Source organism: Azolla caroliniana, unplaced genomic scaffold (assembly GCF_043228905.1).
Source record: "Azolla caroliniana isolate FFs.n. ecotype wild unplaced genomic scaffold, voAzoCaro1.0.p SCAF_300, whole genome shotgun sequence".
Lineage (NCBI taxonomy): Eukaryota > Viridiplantae > Streptophyta > Polypodiopsida > Salviniales > Salviniaceae > Azolla > Azolla caroliniana.
Window position 1 is genome coordinate 15,406 of NW_028230735.1, and position 21,974 is coordinate 37,379.

Sequence of the window (21,974 nt, forward strand, 5' to 3'; positions counted from 1 at the left end):
ATGGTTTTAGTTAGAGACTCCTGAGCTAAACCATTTCAGCTAAGCATTTCTAATTGGTTGCTAGTGGCACTTCAATACTCTTGCACTAGAAATTTGAAGGGATGAATTATGGGATAGAAAGTTCAAAAAGAGTAGGATGTATATGGCATGATTGTTGTAAGGTAAAAGCAACAGACACTTCACGATCAGCAAAAATGTGTGAATGGTGTGGATTACAAGTACAAAAAAAGTGAGCTTTTTAGTGGTATCAACATAGGCATATGAGTTGGTGCCCTATTAGGATTCTTAAAATTTTTATGAGCAATAATAAAAACGGAACCTTTGAAAGATTGATGATCCTACCAAACTTCTTTTGCAAGAGACTGGGAAAGGCTGGCATGAGTATTCCATGCTAAATTTCTTCCCATTGTAGCACATTGATATACAATGCTAAAGTTCATGAAGAACTCCACGGAATATTTAATTGCAAGGCAAAGCGTAAATATGCCTTCATTTATTTATCAGGGCACTGAGCTTAGACTCTGAGGTGAAAGGGAAGAAGCAAATAGAAAAGTTGTAAGATACTGCTTTTACCAAGAACTCGTCGTATACACATGGGCTCCAACTGTCATCGCCTCCGACACCCATGTGTTTATGATCCAAGTACACCTACATTCAACAAAGACTTGGATCATAAACAATAGCCTAGAAGGATATCAATTCATATTATTCATTCATTACGTTGTGTAAGATTATTAAACAGCCTATAACCATATCAAAGCATAGGGATTCAATTCATAATTGCGAGAAACATCAAGTTATAGCTCCATGATTACCTTCACATTTTGACCAGGGCACAACTCTTCTTCATGTGTAGCTTTATCTAGCTCTTCAATAGTGTAGTAGCTTGCATTCATTTGCATAGGAGGGCTGTCATTAATTGTGGATGCAAGAATCCCAAAATTGCTCGAGTTCTTGAACCATACCCACCTTACATCTGCTCTTCCTCCACACTCTCCTGGAAAGATGTAAGGCACATGAAGATCTGATACAGATGTTTCATATATGCCAACATAGGCTGCATGTTTCCTATCAGGATAACATTCAAAAGGACCCCTCCCATACCAACCTAAATTGTCAAACTCTTTTGGCATTTCAAAAGTTACCCCTACCCGAGGCAATGGTGGAATTTCACCTTGTGGCTTTATATCAACGGTTATTGACACATGCCCATTGACATTAACCTTGTGATGCATACATACATTGAAACCCACTTTTTGAGCAACATCTACAGCGTCAGATTCAATTTCATAATTGCTCATCAATTCTAATACATTATCAGATAAATATTTCACTTCAAAATCAACAGGCTTTTTTATCATTAGAGAGCTAAGCCCACATCTTTTCCATTGGGAGGCATAGCTGTGATCACCACCACCTCTGTCATTGTCAGTTGCAGCTCTGCAGAAACAAGGAATTGGGCCCCCTGTGAGAACTGTGATACCATTTACCTGATAGAAACAAACAGACAAGAGTTCAAACTTCAATAAACATTATTTTCCTATTATTCAGGACATAAAAACTAGCAAATGTGTGAGCTTGGAATTACACCGTCATGGTCTGGTCTTTCCATAACTTTTTTTGTTGCACTACACATTTCAAGAAATGCATACTGACCTTCCATTGTACAATTGTACCAGTATGTTTGCTGAAATCGATTACCCAATTATGTTGGGAATTCTGTATAGTTACAAACTCATGCGAGTGCTCCAGAAAGATGGTGCCCATATCAGAAGTACACTCAGTCTACAAGACCGAAAACATATTACCTATATGTCAGTTGGTGAGTTTGCACCATACAAAAAACAAATAAATAGTAATCTTTGTTTATCTTAACCAAAGTAAGATTCCAGCAATAGAAAAGTTGAATAAATAAGCAGAAGCAATGAGTACTAGTATTTTGCTTAATTTGCAGTTTGGATCCTCACCTTTTGTACTAAATAACTAAAAGAAGCCAAACAACACGCTCATAGCATTCATTAAATTGATGTATTATTACCTGAAATATTTCATATTTCTCCTCTGCAATCACTATTTGATTTGATGCAATAGTATGGCCAGCACCTGACCATCTTTCAGAAGTTCGCAACCTTGCTAATATTGTGATATAAATAGAAGATCCTTTTGTATGCCCCAACAACGAAGACCATGGTCCATTATTGAGGTTCAGCACATGTTTTTCACCAGCTTGTAATACTGGAACAGATAATTGACCAGATCCAACAATCACACCGTCTCTAGAAAGAGACCATGAGAAGTCCAGGTTGGAAGTTGATATGAAGAAATTTCTATTCAACACCTTCACCAGAAGATAATATTAACCTCTCCAGAATGTGCATTTACAAATTTGATCCTCGTTAAAATAGAGTTACTGTACCTCAATTGTATTATTCACTAAAGTTATTTTGATTGGCTGATACAAGAATTTAACCTCTATGACATACAAAAAAAATGTTAAGCAATCTCCTCTTTCATATCAAAATACTTAAAACCATAGAAGGATAAAATTTCACCATTGAGAGCCGGGTGAGGGCTTCTATCTGGCCATGTCAGGCCATTAATGCAGAAATTTAAATCATTTGGAAAATCTCCAAAGTCTCCTCCATAAGCCCAATGTTTTACGCCATTAGGGCCATCCCTTAACAAGCCCTGCGAATCATGATACCTCATTATTATCAATATAATTTTAAAGCTATGATATGAACATAAACTTAAGGATTCTTTTGACCTGATCAACCCAGTCCCAAATGAAACCACCTTGTAGACCAGGTGTTGAATCAATTGCTTCCCAATATTTATAGATGTTTCCATTGCTATTACCCATGGCATGAGAATACCTATTGAAACCAACCAAAAAAATATTTTTAACAGCAAATAATATATTTAATGCTTCAACAACTGTACATAAAAATAAAAAATAAAAAAGCTCACTCGCAAAGAATAAGAGGCCTTGATTCAGTTTTATCAATAGCAATGTTGACAATATCCCACACACGCATGTACATTGGACATACTATATCAGTGGCAATTGTTTTGGCACCACCTCCCTCATAATGTAAAGCTCGTGTGGGATCCCTGCATCTCATCCATCCTGTCAAGCAAGAATGTATGTAACTGTCTCTGCTGTCAAAACATAAATATAAGTAGATTCCAGAGATTTGACCAAATAATTGCAGGCGATGCTATTGTGCTAGTGAACATCTTTTATTGCACTCTTATCTGTTGTTGCAGCTCCTACGACTTTTCAACAGATAGTTGTCATTGAGCTGCAACAACAGATACCGCCATTGCTCTTTTTCATTGACATCAACACACCTAGAACACAACCCTGATGTGCATATTTTCATAAGATCAGATCTATCCTCTGGCACCGGAGATGCCATCCTTGTCTCAATGGCCTTTGCATAGATGATCACCCATAATTGATATCTTCAGAGGGCAGCAATTTCAGTTATTTCTAGTGATCAGGCACCAAACTTGATAGGTGCTCGTCATTCATGATGACTTAATGTCAAATCATTTAGTTGTTGAAACCCACATTAGAAAGAGATGTTGTTACTAACATTGACAAGTTAACATAACAAATGTAAATTTTATTAGGTGTCAGAGGCCATTATGTTATTTCAGAGATATTATTTCTTCCCATTTTGGTGGTCGTCTAAGCTCAGAAAAATGAGATGCTGTTTTTGTGATCTGTGGAAGCATTCAAAGTCAAAGTCTTTTATCTTCACAGTCAGAATTCAAACAAAACTATTTATAGTCTTTACAAGTTGTCATCTTACCAGCTAGTGCACCATGACTAGGCCCATAACCTGATTCATTTCCCAAAGACCATATAATAACACATGCATGGTTCTTGTCTCTTTCCACCATGTTTACAGCACGCTCAAGCATTGCATCCGTCCAATTGATATCCCACGTTAGTTGTTCTTTTGAATTGGGATTTGAGGTAGGATCAAATCCGTGTGTTTCTATATTTGCCTCATCGATAACATAAAGACCAAACAAATCACAAAGCTCATACCATCTAGGATGCTGAGGATAATGACTGTTTCTAACCGCATTCATGTTATATTGTTTCATAAGCACAATGTCCTGCAAGAATTTCAATGCAAGATATAAAAACAAAACATAAAACACAACTGTGGCTTAAATTATAACAGCATCTTAACCTTGATCATACAAGCCTCAATATTTGTTTTTCCCACTCGTGGATGGTGCTCGTGCCGGTTCACTCCAGTTATTATTACAGGTTGACTGTTTATAAGTAGCTTTTTGTATCCAAGAGAAACTTTTCGCACACCAACTTGGCATGCTTCAATATCAATAGGTTCATTTGAAGCATCTTTAAGAAGAATCACAAGTACATACAGGTTTGGCTGCAAAATGTAGCAGGTGATATATATTAGATTTAGACATTTACAAGAGACAGATGCAAATACTATATAAGAGTCCATTAAGAAATTAGTATGCCTCTTCTGCAGACCAAAGTTTCGGATGATGAAAATCTATTTTCCATCGTTCACTCATGAAGCATCCTGTGGAGCTCCATGCACCAATTTGTGAGGAAAGGCTAAGTGCCTCTGATGGCAAGCCCTCTTTTACTTCAAATAGGAAATTCTCCACCAGAAGCTGGTTAGGAGTACAGTTTTTACGGTACTCTGGAGATGCCTCGAGCAAAACTTCAACCTACCAATATGCGTAAAAAAATATCTGTCAAGTCATAGACTTTGATCCATGCAAATTGATATGTGTGTATAAACAGATGCATGCAATGAAAATACACATCAAACTTTATACCTCTAGTACTGCAGCAGAAGAGTCTTCAGAAACCTCTGTCTTGACAAAATAATCAGCTATCATGACCTAAAAGCATATATAAAATCATTTATGTTTAGTTTCTGAATAATAACCTATCAGCCTCCCTGACACCAAGAACTCTGTTTTGACAACAAAGATGCACCTGAGGCTTGGAAGATAGGATTACATCCCTGTGGATACCAGACAGCCACCAATGATCTTGGTCTTCAAGGTAGGATGCGTCACTCCATCGCATGACCTGGACTGCTATCATGTTTTCCTTATTTGAAATTGGTGCGTAACATACCTCTGTGATCTCAAACTCTGCTGGCAGCCTGCTATCTTGACTGTTTAAAAAGAGCGAATTTCCAACCACGATGTTACCACACATTTTCAGCAAAAAACTCTATAATCATACATTATCTCTGATTATCAAATAGTATGGTCTCTCCATGATATATGGCATTAGCAAGTATGTTATAAAGATGTACGGTTGGATCAAAATGTAAAGACTTTTTTCCAATGTTTGTGCAGGGTCTGAATGCTTGACATTCACTCTTAATAATATATATCAAAGGAAGCCAGATAGTTCCATTAGTGAATTTGTTTTTCAGGCTTCTTATCTTTCATCTGATAACCCAAAGAGGTGGTTCATAAATTCAAGAGTAACCACCTACTCGGTTTTTCGAATCAGTAACACATGACCAAGTCAGTAAAATGGTGAGGTAAGAAACTATCTAAATGGTGACCAAGTCAGACAAAAGAAGTTATGGTAGAAACGGTTAGAACAGAAATGTGACATTTATCCTGTTGTGATTCTAAATTCCTGGTAAATAGAACAGAAATATTTTTAAGGATTGCAAGAAAATAGATGATCCATCAAGGTCAAGCAATCGAGGTGGTCACCAATTTCAAAAATAACAGGTGACTTATAGCCCATTTTGGCCTCTTAAAATATGTTAATATATCTTTCTTACATTCCAGCCAGTCAGGGGACCAAAATGCATATAGCACAGTACAGCAACAAACCTAGATCGAGGAACACCATATGACTTGTAACCCGTTTAACCACCAAGAACTATAACTTCAGAGAACTATGCACACCAAGGTCTTCCCTCAATACATTACTTAGACACTGGCAGCATTGATCCATAGAAGCCCTTACGGTTTACCAAATATTGAGTAATAGCACTCTCCATGTACGCATGCATGGCCCTGGTATCCTTGTCACCACCCAACTGACGTTGCTTTCCACAATTTGGAGACTTTTACTTTTGGAACAACCTATTTTCGAGATCTTTGGAACAAATCAGAGTCATTCCGATTTGAGTCTCATATGTCAATTACATTTCTTGTTACGTGGCAAGTTTCATGTGCCATTGTATTCAGGCCTCTTAGAGACATTGATACTTTTTGTCATTTGGACTTCCTTTCTCATTTGGATTAATCTATCCAATGAAAGGTATAGGCATTAGAGCAAATCAGAGCCATTCTCATTTGAGTCTCATATGTCATTTCCATTTCTTGTTACATGACAAGTCTCATGTGCCATTGTATTCTGGCCTCTTAGAGACACTGATACTTTTTGTCATTTGGACTTCCCTTCTCACTTGGATTAATCTATCCAATGAAAGGTATAGGCATTATCTGTCTCATGTGAAGAAATAGATGAAACAAAATAAAACATAAGATATTCTGAAGTTTGCAGGAAACTGAAATTTTATCATCAAAATACATGACACTTCAGCTTTGTTTCATGGAGGTATGCCAAGATCATCCAAAACATGATGGCCACTGGAATTGTATTTAAACTTAGGAAATTAATATATATGACACATTGAAAAAAATTTAGACATACCTATAACCCACCAATGTTCCATTTACCCAGACATAAAATGCTGAATCAACTGCTTCGAAAGTCAAGAATATTCGGCGCCCTAGGTTTTTTAGAAAACATGTCATATCAAAGTTTGTGAGGAATGTGTATATTGCAAGAGTTTTATAATATACAAATAGTTCTAATGAACATTACTTAAAATTCATTGAATCACCTGCCCATTCCATTGGAAGCAAAAATGTTTTGCGATAACAGCCAGTTGGATTTTCCTTTGGGACATGAGGAGGGTCCAATGGGAAGGGGTATACAATGTTTGTGTAGATTGGACGATCATATCCATGTGTTTGCCAATTTGATGGAACTGCCACAGCAACAATGACACAAATCAATAGGTAATATGATCAGAAATATACTGTCCATCAGCACACAGGCACCAAGCAGCCCCAAAGAAGAGTGGTTAGTACCTGATAAATCATTAAGAATGGGTTTCAATGTATCATACATGCAAATTTCAGAACACAAGATGGGCAGGCATTTTTGCTGAACGACATATTGTCTTAACCAATGTTATTGCTTAGCAAAGAGTTTTTGTTGTGGATTTGTTAGTACTTTTACCTTCTTGAGTTTGTGCACTCCAGCAGTAATGTAGTACAGTCTTGTTGGCGCACATCTCCTGAGATGTTTCATTTTAAGTTCGTGGTGAGGACATTTTGGGATTTTAATTTTATGGCCATCATCGGTTTTCAAATTTATAACACGATTTCCAAGAGAAGGATAATGGAAGGTAGCGACATGGAACAGTTGTGGTAATCATGAAGCCATTAGGAAGATGACGGCATAAATTATGGTCTTCAAATGTTTCTGAAATGAGAAATATTTCGTAATGACATATTAGAGATGAGGGTGAGAACCAAAGGCATTTAAGGATGCCTGGGACAATCCAATCATCTTTTGGCCAGGAATTTTAAGGACAAAAGACCATGTACCCAACACTGGACACTGAGACTGCATCAATTATACATCACAGAGATTCAAACACGCCATGAATGATCCATCTGAGAAAAATCCACTAATACCATGTCTGATCCAGCAATTTTGTTACAAAGAGAGCCTACAGGATGGCCCTCTACCATCCCCATCAATATTCCATATGCTAACTTTAACTTCTGGTAATCATTAGTATAATCATTAGCTCAAGAGACATCGGGAAAAGTTGTTGAAGAGTACAGCCACACAAGCTCATCCACAAAGAACAATCACAACTTTCTTTAGCTCCATCAATCCTAATGCTAGAAGTCAACCCCAAGATACAGAAATGGGATCCAGACCAGGATATAACAAAGGGGTTACGATTGATCGGGCAATGGCAATTTGCCGTGCACGTAGGCCCCGGCCCCATGGACCACGACCTCGACACCCTTGTCATCGACAAATAAAAGCCATTATCTCCCGCCATCGTAGGTGCTTCCCTCGCTTCGGAAACATTTCCATTCTGGATCGACCTATGATAGAGATCTTTCAGAGACAAAAGCTACAATACACCTAACTTGAGAATCTCGCATGGGCCAAAAACCAGATTCTCTCGTCTCTTTTCTTTTCATCTTATTTACTTTTATATTTACTGTGTAATATTTACTTTATTTTGATTTGTTCTCAAAGACGAGAAAACATTTAAGATGTAATCTCTTATTCGGTCTTATAGGCCATTTTGGCCTCTTAAAAGACGTTAATATATCTTTCTTTCTTTCTTTCTCTCTATCTACACATACCTAGGAGTAACATTTACAGGGTATAGGTTCTCCTTATGGGAGGTTGCTTGTGCCTGACTTTCTCGTGGATATACATCCCTTGGTGCTCTCGAAAGACAATGTGCACATTTGCAGTTCCGAGAGCCACAAACTAAATTGTGGCTATTTGATACACTTGTGGCACCAACTCTTCTATATTGAGTAGAAACGTGGGAACCGAGTCTTAACAAGGAAAATAACTGGAATGATTTAGAGAGACCTTTAGCATCAATTATTTCCCACATGAGAAGGTTCAAAAGTATCAGTGCCCCAAGATATAATTTGGGCAGAGATGGGAGTAGCCCCTAACATCACTCAGGCATTATTTCAATCAGTGACATGTATCCAACGTCTTTGGGAGCTCCCAAAGACAAAAGTTACAATATAGCTGAATTGAGAATCTTATATGTGCCGATAACAAGATTCTTTAGCCTCTTTTTATCTTATTTACTTTTATGTTTACTTAGTAAACATTTATTTTATGTTGATTTGTTGTTCTCATAGACGAGACAACACTTAACCACAACACTCAAAAGGGGTTATAATAAATCACGCAAACGCAAATTTTCATGCATGTAGATCACATCCATATGATCCAAAAGCCCACCACCTTTGTCCTCCACTAAAGGACATTAATACCCAACACCAAAGATCCTTCTCCACATTTGTAGACATATCCATCTTGCACCTCCCCATATTGAAGAGCTTTCGAAGGCAAAAAATTTAGTGCATCCAAGTTCAAGATGTAAAGTGTTTAGCTAACGATATTTTCTGGTATCTTTGGCAGGTCCACTAATCTAGTTATATTTATTTTGGACTGTTATTCTGACCATTTGGCCTCTAAAATATATTAATGTATCTTTAGCTCTTTCTTTCTATCAATTCCATAGAGTGCACAAACTACATGAAAAGGTTACCTTTTGGGTTCCATGGGCCTTCTTGATCTCCGTGGATAACAACAAAATCTATCTAATGTGTGGATGTACATATGGATACATACATGCAAACATACATATAATTGGCCCTCCTATAGAATTAAAATATAATTTTCTCTAGTATGATATTTATGTAAAAAAGATTGTTTCATTCCTTCACAAGCTTTTGACAAGTTCATTCAACCAAAGAAATCACCCCAAGATATAGAAAAAATGCCCATTAGGAAATCAGCTCCACGCACACCAAATGTTTCCTTTGCTCTATCAGGTCTTTTTTTTACCTCAGAAGTCATAAATGTATGTGTGTATGGATGTACAGCAGGCATATATGCATGTATGTGTGTGTTATGGGCATAACCATAACTTATCCCGTGGTAGTTTGTATCGTAGTTTTCTATACACGAGGATAAGAGTGTGAGGGAGGATAATCCTAGGGATTGAGACAACCCTTATGGGTCCAAGTGTGAACTTGCTTGAGGACCTTGGGTTTGGTTACAAATATGAAGCCTAGCTATCCTCATTGGGGCATCATTTGGCTACGCCCAAACTGTGATCTTGTGGTGAACAGTCTCTTGTGGTGAGCATGACCTATCATGACGTGGCGTGCCAAAGGTGAGAAACATGGGTGAACAAGGGCAAAGGAATGGAGCGCAAGCTTGGGGAGGAAAAGAAGAGAGAGGAAATATGCAAGCACGTGTGAAACGGGAGAAGAGAAAAAGAGAGACAAATTGTGCACATACTTATGTAAATAATTATACAATAAAGAAAAGTGAATGGCCTAATGGTTAGTAAGGGAGAAGGAATAAATGTATTTAATACAAATGAGGCACCCTCCTCCAATAAAAGAAGAAGGGGGAGCTCATTTTAGGGGTTCTTCATTTTTGCATTTCAGTGAAGGTTTTGGGGTTTTAGGAGCTCTTCTTCTTCCCATCATCTTTGACTCATCTTGGGTTAGAGCGTCAGCATTCAGGTAATGAAAACGAGGAGACGGCAAGCGCACCAGTCGTTTGGAAGGGGAGGACAAAGTGGCACAAGAACTATTCTAATTCATGGCAATGTAGCCATTGGAGATAGTCATGGTCTCGGCAGCCCACTAGACTCATTCTCATCAGATGCTTCTCTTCTCAATTTCCTGTTTCTCGCTTAGGCTTGAGGTTAACTCATAGTTACCTCCGTTCTAATTCATCCCACTGATGTAATTCCTACCATGGCTCATAAGCCCTCTTCTACTAAAGGATTCATTTCGGAAATCTTCATTATTGTTCCTAAAACGACTTCGTTAGTCCTAATCTCGTGTTTAGCCATTAATTTCTCCGTTTCATGCTCGAGTCATTTTCTTGCCCACGTCGCCCGCGTATTGTGCACTTGTGTGGCAAAGCTTTGGTCAACGAGAGGAGGTCATCGAGAGAGGCCAACTAGAGAGGTCATTGAGAGAGGCCGACGAGATAGGTTAACAAGAAAGCTCAAAAGGTCAAGGAGAGAGGTCGACAAGAAAGGTGGACAAGAGAAATCAGCAAGAGAGGTTAACAAGAGGCTTGTCTGGCTAGGGCTTGTTCGACAAGAGTAATCATCCGACCTGGACAAACAGGTAGAGCGTTTGACGTCGTTGTCGCCGTCGTCTGGTATGGGACGTTGTTCAATGCTCGGGTTCGTCTCAATCCCTTTGCTCCACGGTGGCCAAGTGGATCAGCACCCTTCTTTCTCTCTCTATCTCTTCATTTTCTTATCAATTTCCTTATTTTCATGCTTACATTAAATTATATCTCTAACAATATGACCCTAAGGTTGAACTTACCTGGCAAACAATTCCATGATGAGTCATCAAAATCGTTGGAATGGAAATTGATGGGAACATCTTCAGGTGTACTTGAAAGGTGGAATTTCCAATAGCCACTCAAAGACAAGACAAAGGGGAGGCCATCCACCCATGAAGATGCAGACTGAAGAGCTTCTTGCACAGCTTCCTCGCCCCACACAGCTCTCTCTGCAATGCTTCTATCCACAGAGCTTCTCTTCTTCCAAAAGTCAAGAGCGCCTAAAGAATCAAAATAAAGCAAAGGATCCATTCAAAAAGATATTTCTGAATATTCATGAACATGGGGTGCAGTAACTTTGCTTTGCCCTGAAGAGATCATTACAAATATTCATAAATAAACAATCAAATAAAGATACACAAAGAGGTAGTATAGGAAAAAAAATTAGGATCATAGGAAAAGGGATTCACAAAGATTCAAAATAGAATGATGAAGTACAAAGATTCATAAAAAAATAGATAACAAAGATTCAGTCATGTTGTAGCTTTGTCTTACTTTGACAGATCAAACAAAAAAAGAGATTCAAAATGGTGCAGTATCTTCATTTATATTGAAAGATCGAATAAGAGATTCATCAAAGTAACAAATTTAACAGAAAACTTAAAATGGTGTTGTATTAGTTTTGTGTTACCTTGAAAATCAAACACCAAATACCCATAAAAAAAAGACTCAACAAAGAGTCCCAATGGTGTAGTGATTTTGTCACATTGAAAATTTGAACACAATGATTCCTTTAAAAAAATAGCATTCAACAAATATTAATGGGTTAGCAACTTTGTTTACATTCAATATTAAAACACAAGTATTACTTAGAGAAATAGGAGATTCAATAAGATTTGCTATGATGTAGAAACATTGTTTTGCATTGCAAATTCAGACACACAGATTTCTTAAAAGTAAAACAGATCTTCACAATAGATGTAGCAACTTTGTTCTACCTTGACAGATCAAACACACATATACATAAAGAGAAAATACATCCTAAAGATTCAAAATGATGTCATAACGCTGGTTTATGCTGAAAGATCAACCATAACGATTTGTAACCCAAGAGAAAATAATTTAAATACTCCAGAAGATTTGACAAAGATCACAACACAAAAATAACATTCAACAAAGATTCCGGACACTGAAACAAAACATGCAACAAAGGTTCCTAGAAAAGGAAAGGTACAAGATTCAAAACCACGGTATAGCAAACAGCGTAAACGTACCTTGAAGGGTGGCATGAGAATGGAGAGGAACATGAGCTCGTCGTCGGTTACGTTTGAAAACACAAGGATTTTCCCAATCTGCCATATTTCTCTCTATACAACTTCTTCTTCTTCAATGGTGTTTCTTCTCTTCACACAGTCTATGCAAATTTCCACTTACTTTTGAGTCCTTGTTTAGTAGGATTGACAGACGTCCAGGGATCATGGTGTCACTGGACTTCACACTCCATGCAATTTTGCACTTACTTTCAGTCCTTGTTTAGTAGGATTGACAGGCGGCCCTGCCACAGTAGGCATAAAACTCCAATCATGGCCATACTAATACATCAATCTCATTCGTGATTCCTTGGTCGGCCCATTCGATGACTGCAGGTTTTCAATCTTGATCTTCTGAGTTTGATTCTTGCTAACATGTTGTTTTAGAGCTGGAAGGAAGTCTCGTCAGGGTATATGAAATTGTATATAAGACTTAAGCTTCACATACAACATGTCTTTTCATTGACGCACTTGTTTTTCACAAGGATAGATAATACCAGTGCCTTCATTTAAATTTATCTTGCCTAAAGTGAATTATATAATAATGGTTATACAGTATACTACACGTCCGCAACCAATCTTTCGACAATGGTCGTCATATATGATTTTCCATGACCTAACAACCAAGCCCATACATCTCGTGTGAGTACATATTTTTCTTCATTAAATCTTTTTTCCATCTAGATACTTAGGATATAGTATCATGGGCTTGATTGTGTGTTCAACGGAAAAAGGTTTACTTGTATCTCTTCGAAGGTGAATAAATAATGCTCATCCTCCTCAAAAGTAAGAGATTTTGAGTGCCAAGACGAATTAGACTTTAACCGATAGGTGAAATAATAGTCGCCTCAGTAGATTGTTGTGAATGCTAATTAATTGGGATGATAAAGTCTTGTTTTTTCTAAAACTACTTTGTGATTTTCTGTTGTCATTTGCTTTGAATTATTTGTGAATGTCATCGAAGATAAACTACTTTACGCGTTGAAGAGGCTACTTCATTATTGCAATCACAAACCCCCACTCACGAGTAATTTCTAACTCATCACAAACCATATTCGTATGGTTCATGAGAAGGTTGCGTATTAGCCAAAAGATTAGGCATGTTTAGTGGGGTCCATGTTCACTATTGTAAACATGTAAAATTGTAATAACAATGGGTTTCATCAATCTACTTCAGATCATTTCATCGAGGTCAACAATGCAAATATTGATTTCTATTCACTCTCTGTTCATGAACCCTCATGTCGGGATGGGTATTTACCAACCACATTTTCCATATATTTCTGATACCAATTTCAATTCATCGTCTAGCTTTCATGAACCTTCCCATAAAGTTGGGTCGATACAATGGTTCCCCTTAACTTTTGTGACCCTCTACGCGATGATTCTATGTGACAAGAGTGAGTGGATTAGTTTATCATACATTCATTGAAACTCGTGTAAAAAAACTAATGTTGGTCCATCCAAATATTTATTGGATGGAAGGTTACGCATAATCATAACTTGGAATTAGAATGGTTATCACAAATTTTAATTACGACACAATTTATGGCAATACCTCGCATGATGCAAGGGCACGATAGATGTTTCATGTTGATGAATGATTGTCATCATACAAGTTAAACTTGAAATATATTGATTTCCATTATCTTCAAGATAAATAACATTATAGATGTTTCGTGTCGATGAACAATTGTCATCGTACAAGTTAAACTTGAAATGTATTGATGAGCAATGGATACGACGGAGTGGTGGATGCTACAAGCTCAATTAGATCAAGCATGGATGTTGAAAGGGTTAAGTGACGACGTCTAGATCTAGGAGAATTGGATATTATTTTGTGGGTAATCCTAAGGCGACTAATATTTGGATGAGAAGTAAGATCGGTATAGACGTTCGGTGGAGTGATTGAAATAAGCATACTTTGAGCCAAATGTAAATTATCAGATGATGCATGTGATCGACAAAGAGGGGCATTGAACAATTGGACAAATATGATGGAACTGATCCTTATTGCAATGCATATTCTTTGGCTATAAGGAAAATTACATTGATTTTCTTGCGAGTAAAATATGGAATAAAAATAGAAGTGTACAATTATTCTGGCTAATCTCGATCCTTATCATGAGGCATATTGGAAGCTTAACCCATATTTTGAGATTAATTGTTAGATCAGTGCCAACCTGCAACTTCTTGAAGCATTTGATGATTTAATATTTCACCCTATGTGTGTTTCACTTGAGATAAAAAGGTTACGTGTTTGATTCACGTCTAGTTCATTTCAAGCTACATAGATATAGTGTTATGTCTAGAATTTTCGGCCGTTGTGGAGTACAATAAAATAAATTAGTTTGTGCAATTGATTAGAGGAATAGGTGGATGATGTTTTGTACAATGTTTACCTACTTGAGGACGAGGTTATGATATCAAACCACAAGCGGGATTCGTGGCGCAATGGTAGCGCGTCTGACTCCAGATCAGAAGGTTGCGTGTTCGATTCACGTCGGGTTCATCTCTACATGCCAAGATCATGTGTTGTTATGCCATTGGAGCATGCTATGTTTTGGTACCAGCGGACAAGATTATGCAATCAATTTATGCATACAAGCGGGATCGACGATGCAATGCTTGTGTGTTTGACTCTAGATAAAGAGGTTGTATGTTCGATTCATGTCGTGTTCATTACAAGATGCAAAGATCTATTGTTGTGATTGGAATTGTGGGTTGCATTCGAATGCAATTAAGTCACGAATCACATTTAATTCAACAATGAATTAAAAGATTACGTTTATGTTTTTTCTAGTGGGATGGATTTGGAGCATGCAATGTCTTACTATACAAAAACGAGGTGATAACCGTTGCATGTCCAATTCATGTTGAGGTTATTCCAAGATGCATCGGTATTGTGTTGTGATTTGAATTCTCAGCGTTATTGGAGCAAAATTTAGTAGACTATGACATGGAATTGAAGAATGGATTGGAGGAATAAGTTTATGTTCTTTTCCAATATGATGGTTTTGGAGTATGCAATGGTTTGGTTTGTACGGACGAGTTTTGACCTCAAAACATGTCCTATAGGGATCCGCGGTGCAATGCATGTGTGTTTGACTTGAGATAAAAAGGTTGCATGTTCGATTCACGTCTAGTTCATTTCAAGCTATATAGATATAGTGTTATAACTAGAATTTTCGGCCGTTGTGGAGTACAATAAAATGAATTAATTCGTGCAATTGATTAGAGAAATAGGTGGATGATTTTTTGTACAATGTTTGCCTACTTGAGGACGAGGTTATGATATCAAACCACAAGCGGGATCCGTGGCGCAATGGTAGCGCGTCTGACTCCAGATCAGAAGGTTGCGTGTTCGATTCACGTCGGGTTCATCTCTACATGCCAAGATCATGTGTTGTTATGCAATTGGAGCATGCTATGTTTTGGTACTAGCGGACAAGATTCTGTAATCAATTTGTGCACACAAGCGGGATCGATGATGCAATGCTTGTGTGTTTGACTCTAGATAAAGAGGTTGTATGTTCGATTCATGTCGTGTTCATTACAAGATGCAAAGATCTATTGTTGTGATTGGAGTTGTGGGTTGCATTCGAATGCAATTAAGTCACGAATCACATTTAATTCAACAATGAATTAAAAGATTACGTTTATGTTTTTTCTAGTGGGATGGATTTGGAGCATGCAATGTTTTACTATACAAAAACGAGGTTATAACCGTTGCATGTCCAATTCATGTTGAGGTTATTTCAAGATGCATCGGTATTGTGTTGTGATTTGAATTCTCAGTGTTATTGGAGCAAAATTTAGTAGACTATGACATGGAATTGAAGAATGGATTGGAGGAATAAGTTTATGTTCTTTTCCAATGTGATGGTTTTGGAGTATGCAATGGTTTGGTTTGTACGGACGAGTTTTGACCTCAAAACATGTCCTATAGGGATCCGCGGTGCAATGCATGTTTGTTTGACTTGAGATAAAAAGGTTGCATGTTTGATTCACGTCTAGTTCATTTCAAGCTATATAGATATAGTGTTATGACTAGAATTTTCGGCCGTTGTGGAGTACAATAAAATGAATTAGTTCGTGCAATTGATTAGAGGAATAGGTGGATGATGTTTTGTACAATGTTTACCTACTTGAGGACGAGGTTATGATATCAAATCACAAGCGGGATCCGTGGCGTAATGGTGGCGCGTTTGACTCCAGATCAGATGGTTGCGTGTTCGATTCACGTCGGGTTCATCTCTACATGCCAAGATCATGTGTTGTTATGCCATTGGAGCATGCTATGTTTTGGTACTAGCGGACAAGATTATGCAATCAATTTATGCACACAAGGGGGATCGACGATGCAATGCTTGTGTGTTTGACTCTAGATAAAGAGGTTGTATGTTCGATTCATGTCGTGTTCATTACAAGATGCAAAGATCTATTGTTGTGATTGGAATTGTGGGTTGCATTCGAATGCAATTAAGTCACGAATCACATTTAATTCAACAATGAATTAAAATATTACGTTTATGTTTTTTCTAGTGGGATGGATTTGGAGCATGCAATGTCTTACTATAGAAAAACGAGGTGATAACCGTTGCATGTCCAATTTATGTTGAGGTTATTTCAGGATGCATCGGTATTGTGTTGTGATTTGAATTCTCAGCGTTATTGGAGCAAAATTTAGTAGACTATGACATGGAATTGAAGAATGGATTGGAGGAATAAGTTTATGTTCTTTTCCAATGTGATGGTTTTGGAGTATGCAATGGTTTGGTTTGTACGGACGAGTTTTGACCTCAAAACATGTCCTATAGGGATCCGCGGTGCAATGCATGTGTGTTTGACTTGAGATAAAAAGGTTGCATGTTCGATTCACGTCTAGTTCATTTCAAGCTATATAGATATAGTGTTATGACTAGAATTTTCGGCCGTTGTGGAGTACAATAAAATCAAGTAGTTCGTGCAATTGATTAGAGGAATAGGTAGATGATTTTTTGTACAATGTTTACCTACTTGAGGACGAGCTTATGATATCAAATCATAAGCGGGACATGTGGTGCAATGGTGGTGCGTCTGACTCCAGATGAGAAGGTTGCGTGTTCGATTCACGTTGGGTTCATTTCTACATGCCAATATCATGTGTTGTTATCGGAATTGCGGTCACAGTTTTGTAAAATTTAAACAAGAATAATGTGCACTTGCACTATTTTGATTACACGAATAATTGGATGTTTAATTCTAATGTAATTATTTTGGAGAATAAAATATTTTGGCACTCGGGGACAACACTATCACAAAAAAAACTTACATAAGCGAGGTGCCTAGCGCAATAGCAAAGCTTTTGAGTCCAAATTAGAAGGTTGCATGTTCAATTCATATCAATGTCATTTTAAGATAGAAAGATCTCATGTTGTGAGTTCAGTTGTGGATGCATTCGAATTTTATTAAGTCAAGAAATATTAGAAATCGAAGAATGGATACGAGGAATAACTGCATGGGTTTTCCAATGCGATGCCAATGGAGCATTTACTGTTTTGGCATTAGCTAACAAGATTATGCAATCAATTACAAGAATAAGTTCATGTTTTTTCTAGTGGGATGGATTTGCAGCATGCAATGTCTTACTATACAGAAACGAGGTTATAACCGTTGCATGTCCAATTCATGTTGAGGTTATTTCAAGATGCATCGGTATTGTGTTGTGATTTGAATTCTCAGCGTTATTGGAGCAAAATTTAGTAGACTAGGACATGGAATTGAAGAATGGATTGGAGGAATAAGTCTATGTTCTTTTCCAATGTGATGGTTTTGAAGTATGCAATGGTTTGGTTTGTACGGACGAGTTTTGACCTCAAAACATGTCCTATAGGGATCCACGGTGCAATGCATGTGTGTTTGACTTGAGATAAAAAGGTTGCATGTTCGATTCACGTCTAGTTCATTTCAAGCTACATAGATATAGTGTTATGACTAGAATTATTGGCCGTTGTGGAGTACAATAAAATCAATTAGTTCGTGCAATTGAGTAGAGGAATAGGTGGATGATTTTTTTTATTATGTTTGCCTATTTGAGGACGAGGTTATGACATCAAACCACAAGCAGCATCTGTTGCGAAATGGTAGCGTGTCTGGTTCTAGATTAGAAGGTTGCGTGGTTGATTCAGGTCGGGTTCATTTCTACATGCAAAAATCTTGTGTTGTTATTGGAATTGCGGCCACATTTTTGTAAAATTTAAACAAGCATAATGTGCACTTTCACTATTTTGATTAAACGAATAATTGGATGTTTAGTTCTAATGGGATTGTTTTGGAGAATAAAATATTTTGGCACTCGGGCAGAACACTATAACAGAAACTTACATAAGCGAGGTGCCTAGCGCAATAGCAAGGCTTTTGAGTCCAAATTAGAAGGTTACATGTTCAATTCACATCAGAGTCATTTTTAAGACACAAAGATCTCATGTTTTGAGTTGAGTTGTGGGATGAATTCGAACTTTATTAAGTCGAGAAATATATGCAATCGAACAATGGATAAGAGGAATAACTGCATGCGATGCGATTGGAGCATGCTATGTTTTGGTACTAGTGGACAAGATTATGCAATCAATTTATGCACACAAGCGGGATCAACGATGCAATGCTTGTGTGTCTGACTCTAGATAAAAAGGTTGTATGTTCGATTCATGTCGTGTTCATTACAAGATACAAAGATCTATTGTTGTGACTTGAATAGTGGGTTGCATTCGAATGCAATTAAGTCACGAATCACATTTAATTGAACAATGAATTAAAAGAATACGTTCATGTTTTTTCTAGTGGGATGGATTTGGAGTATGCAATGTTTTACTATAGAGGAACGAGGTTATGACCGTTGCATGTCCAATTCATGTTGAGGTTATTTCAGGATGCATAGGTATTGTGTTGTGACTTGAATTGTCAGCCTTATTGGAACAAAATTCAGTAGACAAGGACATGGAATTGAAGAATGGGTCTGAGGAATATGGCTATGTTCTTTTCCAATGTGATGATTTTGGAGTATGCAATGGTTTGGTTTCTACGGAAGAGTTTTGACCTCAAAACATGTACAATAGGGATCCTCGGTGTAATGCATGTGTATTTGAGTTGAGATAGAAAGGTTGCATGTTTAATTCGCATCTAGTTCATTTCAAGATACATAGATCTAGTGTTATGTCTAGAATCTTCGGCCGTTGTGGGGTATAATTAAATCAATTAGTTCGTGCAATTGATTCGAGGAATAGGTGGATGATTTGTTTCACAATGTTTACCAACTTGACAACGAGGTTATGAGATCAAACCACAAGCGGAATCCGTGGCGCAATGGCAACGCGTCTAACTCCAGATGAGACGGTTGCGTGTTCGATTCACGTCGGGTTCATTTCTACATGCTAAGATATTGTGTTGTTATCTGAATTGCGGCCACATTTTTGTAAAATTTAAACAAGCATAATGTGCACTTTCACAATGTTGATTACACGAATAATTGGATGTTTAGTTCTAATGTAATATTTTTGGAGAATAAAATATTTTGGTAGTCGGGGACAACACTATAACAAAAACTTAGATAAGCGAGGTGCCTAGTGCAATGGCACGGCTTTTGAGTCCATATTAGAAGGTTGCATGTTCAATTCACATCAGAGTTGTTTTAAGACAGAAAGATCCCATGTTGTGAGTTGAGTTGTGGGATGCATTTAAACTTTATTAAGTCAAGAAATATATGCAATTGAACAATGGATAATAAGAATAAGGCCTTGCGTTTTCCAATTTGATGCCATTGGAGCGTGGTATGTTTTGGTTTAGTGGACAAGATTGTGTAATCAATTTGTTCACACAACAGGGATCCACGGTGCAATGCTTGCATGTTTAACTCTAGATAAAAAGGTTGCATGTTCAATTCCAGTGGAGCATGCAATGTTTTGGTACTAGCGAACAAGATTATGCTATCAATTTATGCATACAAGCGGGATCCACCAATGTCTGTGTGTCTGGATCAAGATAAAAAGGTTGCATGTTCGATTCATGTAGTGTTCATTACAAGATACAAAGATCTATTGTTGTGACTTGAATTGTGAGCAGTATTCGAATGTAATTAAGTCATGAAATGCATGTAATTGAACAATGAATTATAAGAATAAGTTCATGTTTTTTCTAGTGACTTGAATTCCTAGCTTTATTGGAACATGTTGAGATATCAAGCTTAACTAGTTTAATCTAGTTATTCAACACATGTAACTTAGTAGTTACCTAGATCGAATCTAGTTAATGTGTTGACCTTAAGCCTTTAAATAGGACCTTGTACTTAAGTGGGATATTCTAGATCCTCCACTCCTTAGTACATTTAATGTAAGACTTACACATACGTACCTATGTTCTACCCACACATGTGCACCTTTGCACATGGGTTGTATATATATACCTCATTGGGGGTATTTTTGTAAGTTGATGACACTTTTCAATATAGTCAATCATCCCCCATTTATCTTCGTGTTCATAAGTGTAAGTTACTCTCTCTCTCTTCCTCTCACACACTCTCACGCGCATATCATACTAATCTTCCGCTGCTTAACGTAACCATATAATTAGTCTCTCATTAACCCGAGTTAATTACCTAATTACTTAACATGGTATTAGAGCGCGTGGTTTAGGAAATCCACTAAGCCCACCGCTTATTCGTGATTGTGTGTTCGAGACGCCGACGACAAATCCTGGCTATTCGCTATCCGCTACCGTAGTGCCGCTACGAAGGACGTTTACGCGACCAAGAGAAGAAAAACAAAACAGAAGACACAACAATCATCATGAACAAACAAATGGGAAGCTCAGTCCCTAGCGAAAAGCTAGACCGAAGCAACTATTCATCTTGGGAGTACAAGATGATTCAATATCTTGTCGGCCAAGGGTATTGGGGCTACATCAACGGCGCACAAGAAAACAAACCTGAAACCGCACACGCCAACTACCCAATGTGGGAGCAAGGCGCGAGTCGGGTAATGTATTGCTTGGCAACATGTGTAAAAAACCACATGCTTAGCCACATTCGTGACGCCAAGATGCCCAAAGAGGCGTGGGAAAATCTGAAGAAGATTTTCGCCGCGGACACATCCGCGCGCAAGCTTCAACTCCGGCAAGAGTTGAACAACATACGACAAAAAGAAATGTCTGTGACGGACTACACCGCCAAGATCAAGAGCATTTGCGACTCTCTTGGCTCCATCAACGTCAACATCGACGAGGACGAGATGGTGCAAGTATGCTTGGGCGGCCTCGCACAACGATTCAACCCGTTGAGAATGGCAATCTTGGCGAGAGATACCCCTCCCTCCTTCTTCAACCTCCAATCAATGTTATTGGTCGAAGAAAACCACGTTCAACCAAAGACCAACACATCGGAAGGACAAATGCTCTTCTCCGATACGGATGGTGCCCATAGATGAGGTCGACGCGGAAGAGGTCAATTCGACCTATCCCACGAAGGGAATTCACAATTT

The 21,974-nt window shown here is 37.8% G+C and overlaps 1 protein-coding gene and 3 non-coding genes across 4 annotated transcripts; 3 read left to right on the plus strand and 1 right to left on the minus strand.

The window, feature by feature from the left end:
* Positions 1-162: 162 nt before the first annotated feature.
* Positions 163-12,699, minus strand: LOC147848604 (uncharacterized). The gene is made up of 17 exons (XM_087338318.1): positions 12,427-12,699; positions 11,194-11,433; positions 6,891-7,037; positions 6,698-6,776; positions 5,003-5,186; positions 4,840-4,905; positions 4,513-4,728; positions 4,212-4,418; positions 3,822-4,134; positions 2,971-3,130; positions 2,768-2,876; positions 2,553-2,688; positions 2,417-2,472; positions 2,039-2,338; positions 1,657-1,785; positions 816-1,490; positions 163-648 (listed from the first exon to the last, which is right to left on the minus strand). Exons 1-17 carry the CDS (start codon positions 12,509-12,511, stop codon positions 490-492), a joined length of 3,261 nt encoding a protein of 1,086 aa, XP_087194444.1. The 5' UTR covers positions 12,512-12,699; the 3' UTR covers positions 163-489.
* Positions 12,700-14,902: 2,203 nt separating this feature from the next.
* TRNAW-CCA (transfer RNA tryptophan (anticodon CCA)) lies at positions 14,903-14,974 on the plus strand. The gene has a single exon. It is a non-coding gene; the product is annotated as a tRNA-Trp (tRNA).
* Positions 14,975-15,773: 799 nt separating this feature from the next.
* On the plus strand, positions 15,774-15,845 carry TRNAW-CCA (transfer RNA tryptophan (anticodon CCA)). Its single transcript has one exon. It is a non-coding gene; the product is annotated as a tRNA-Trp (tRNA).
* A 799-nt stretch (positions 15,846-16,644) lies between these two features.
* On the plus strand, positions 16,645-16,716 carry TRNAW-CCA (transfer RNA tryptophan (anticodon CCA)). Its single transcript has one exon. It is a non-coding gene; the product is annotated as a tRNA-Trp (tRNA).
* Positions 16,717-21,974: the final 5,258 nt, after the last annotated feature.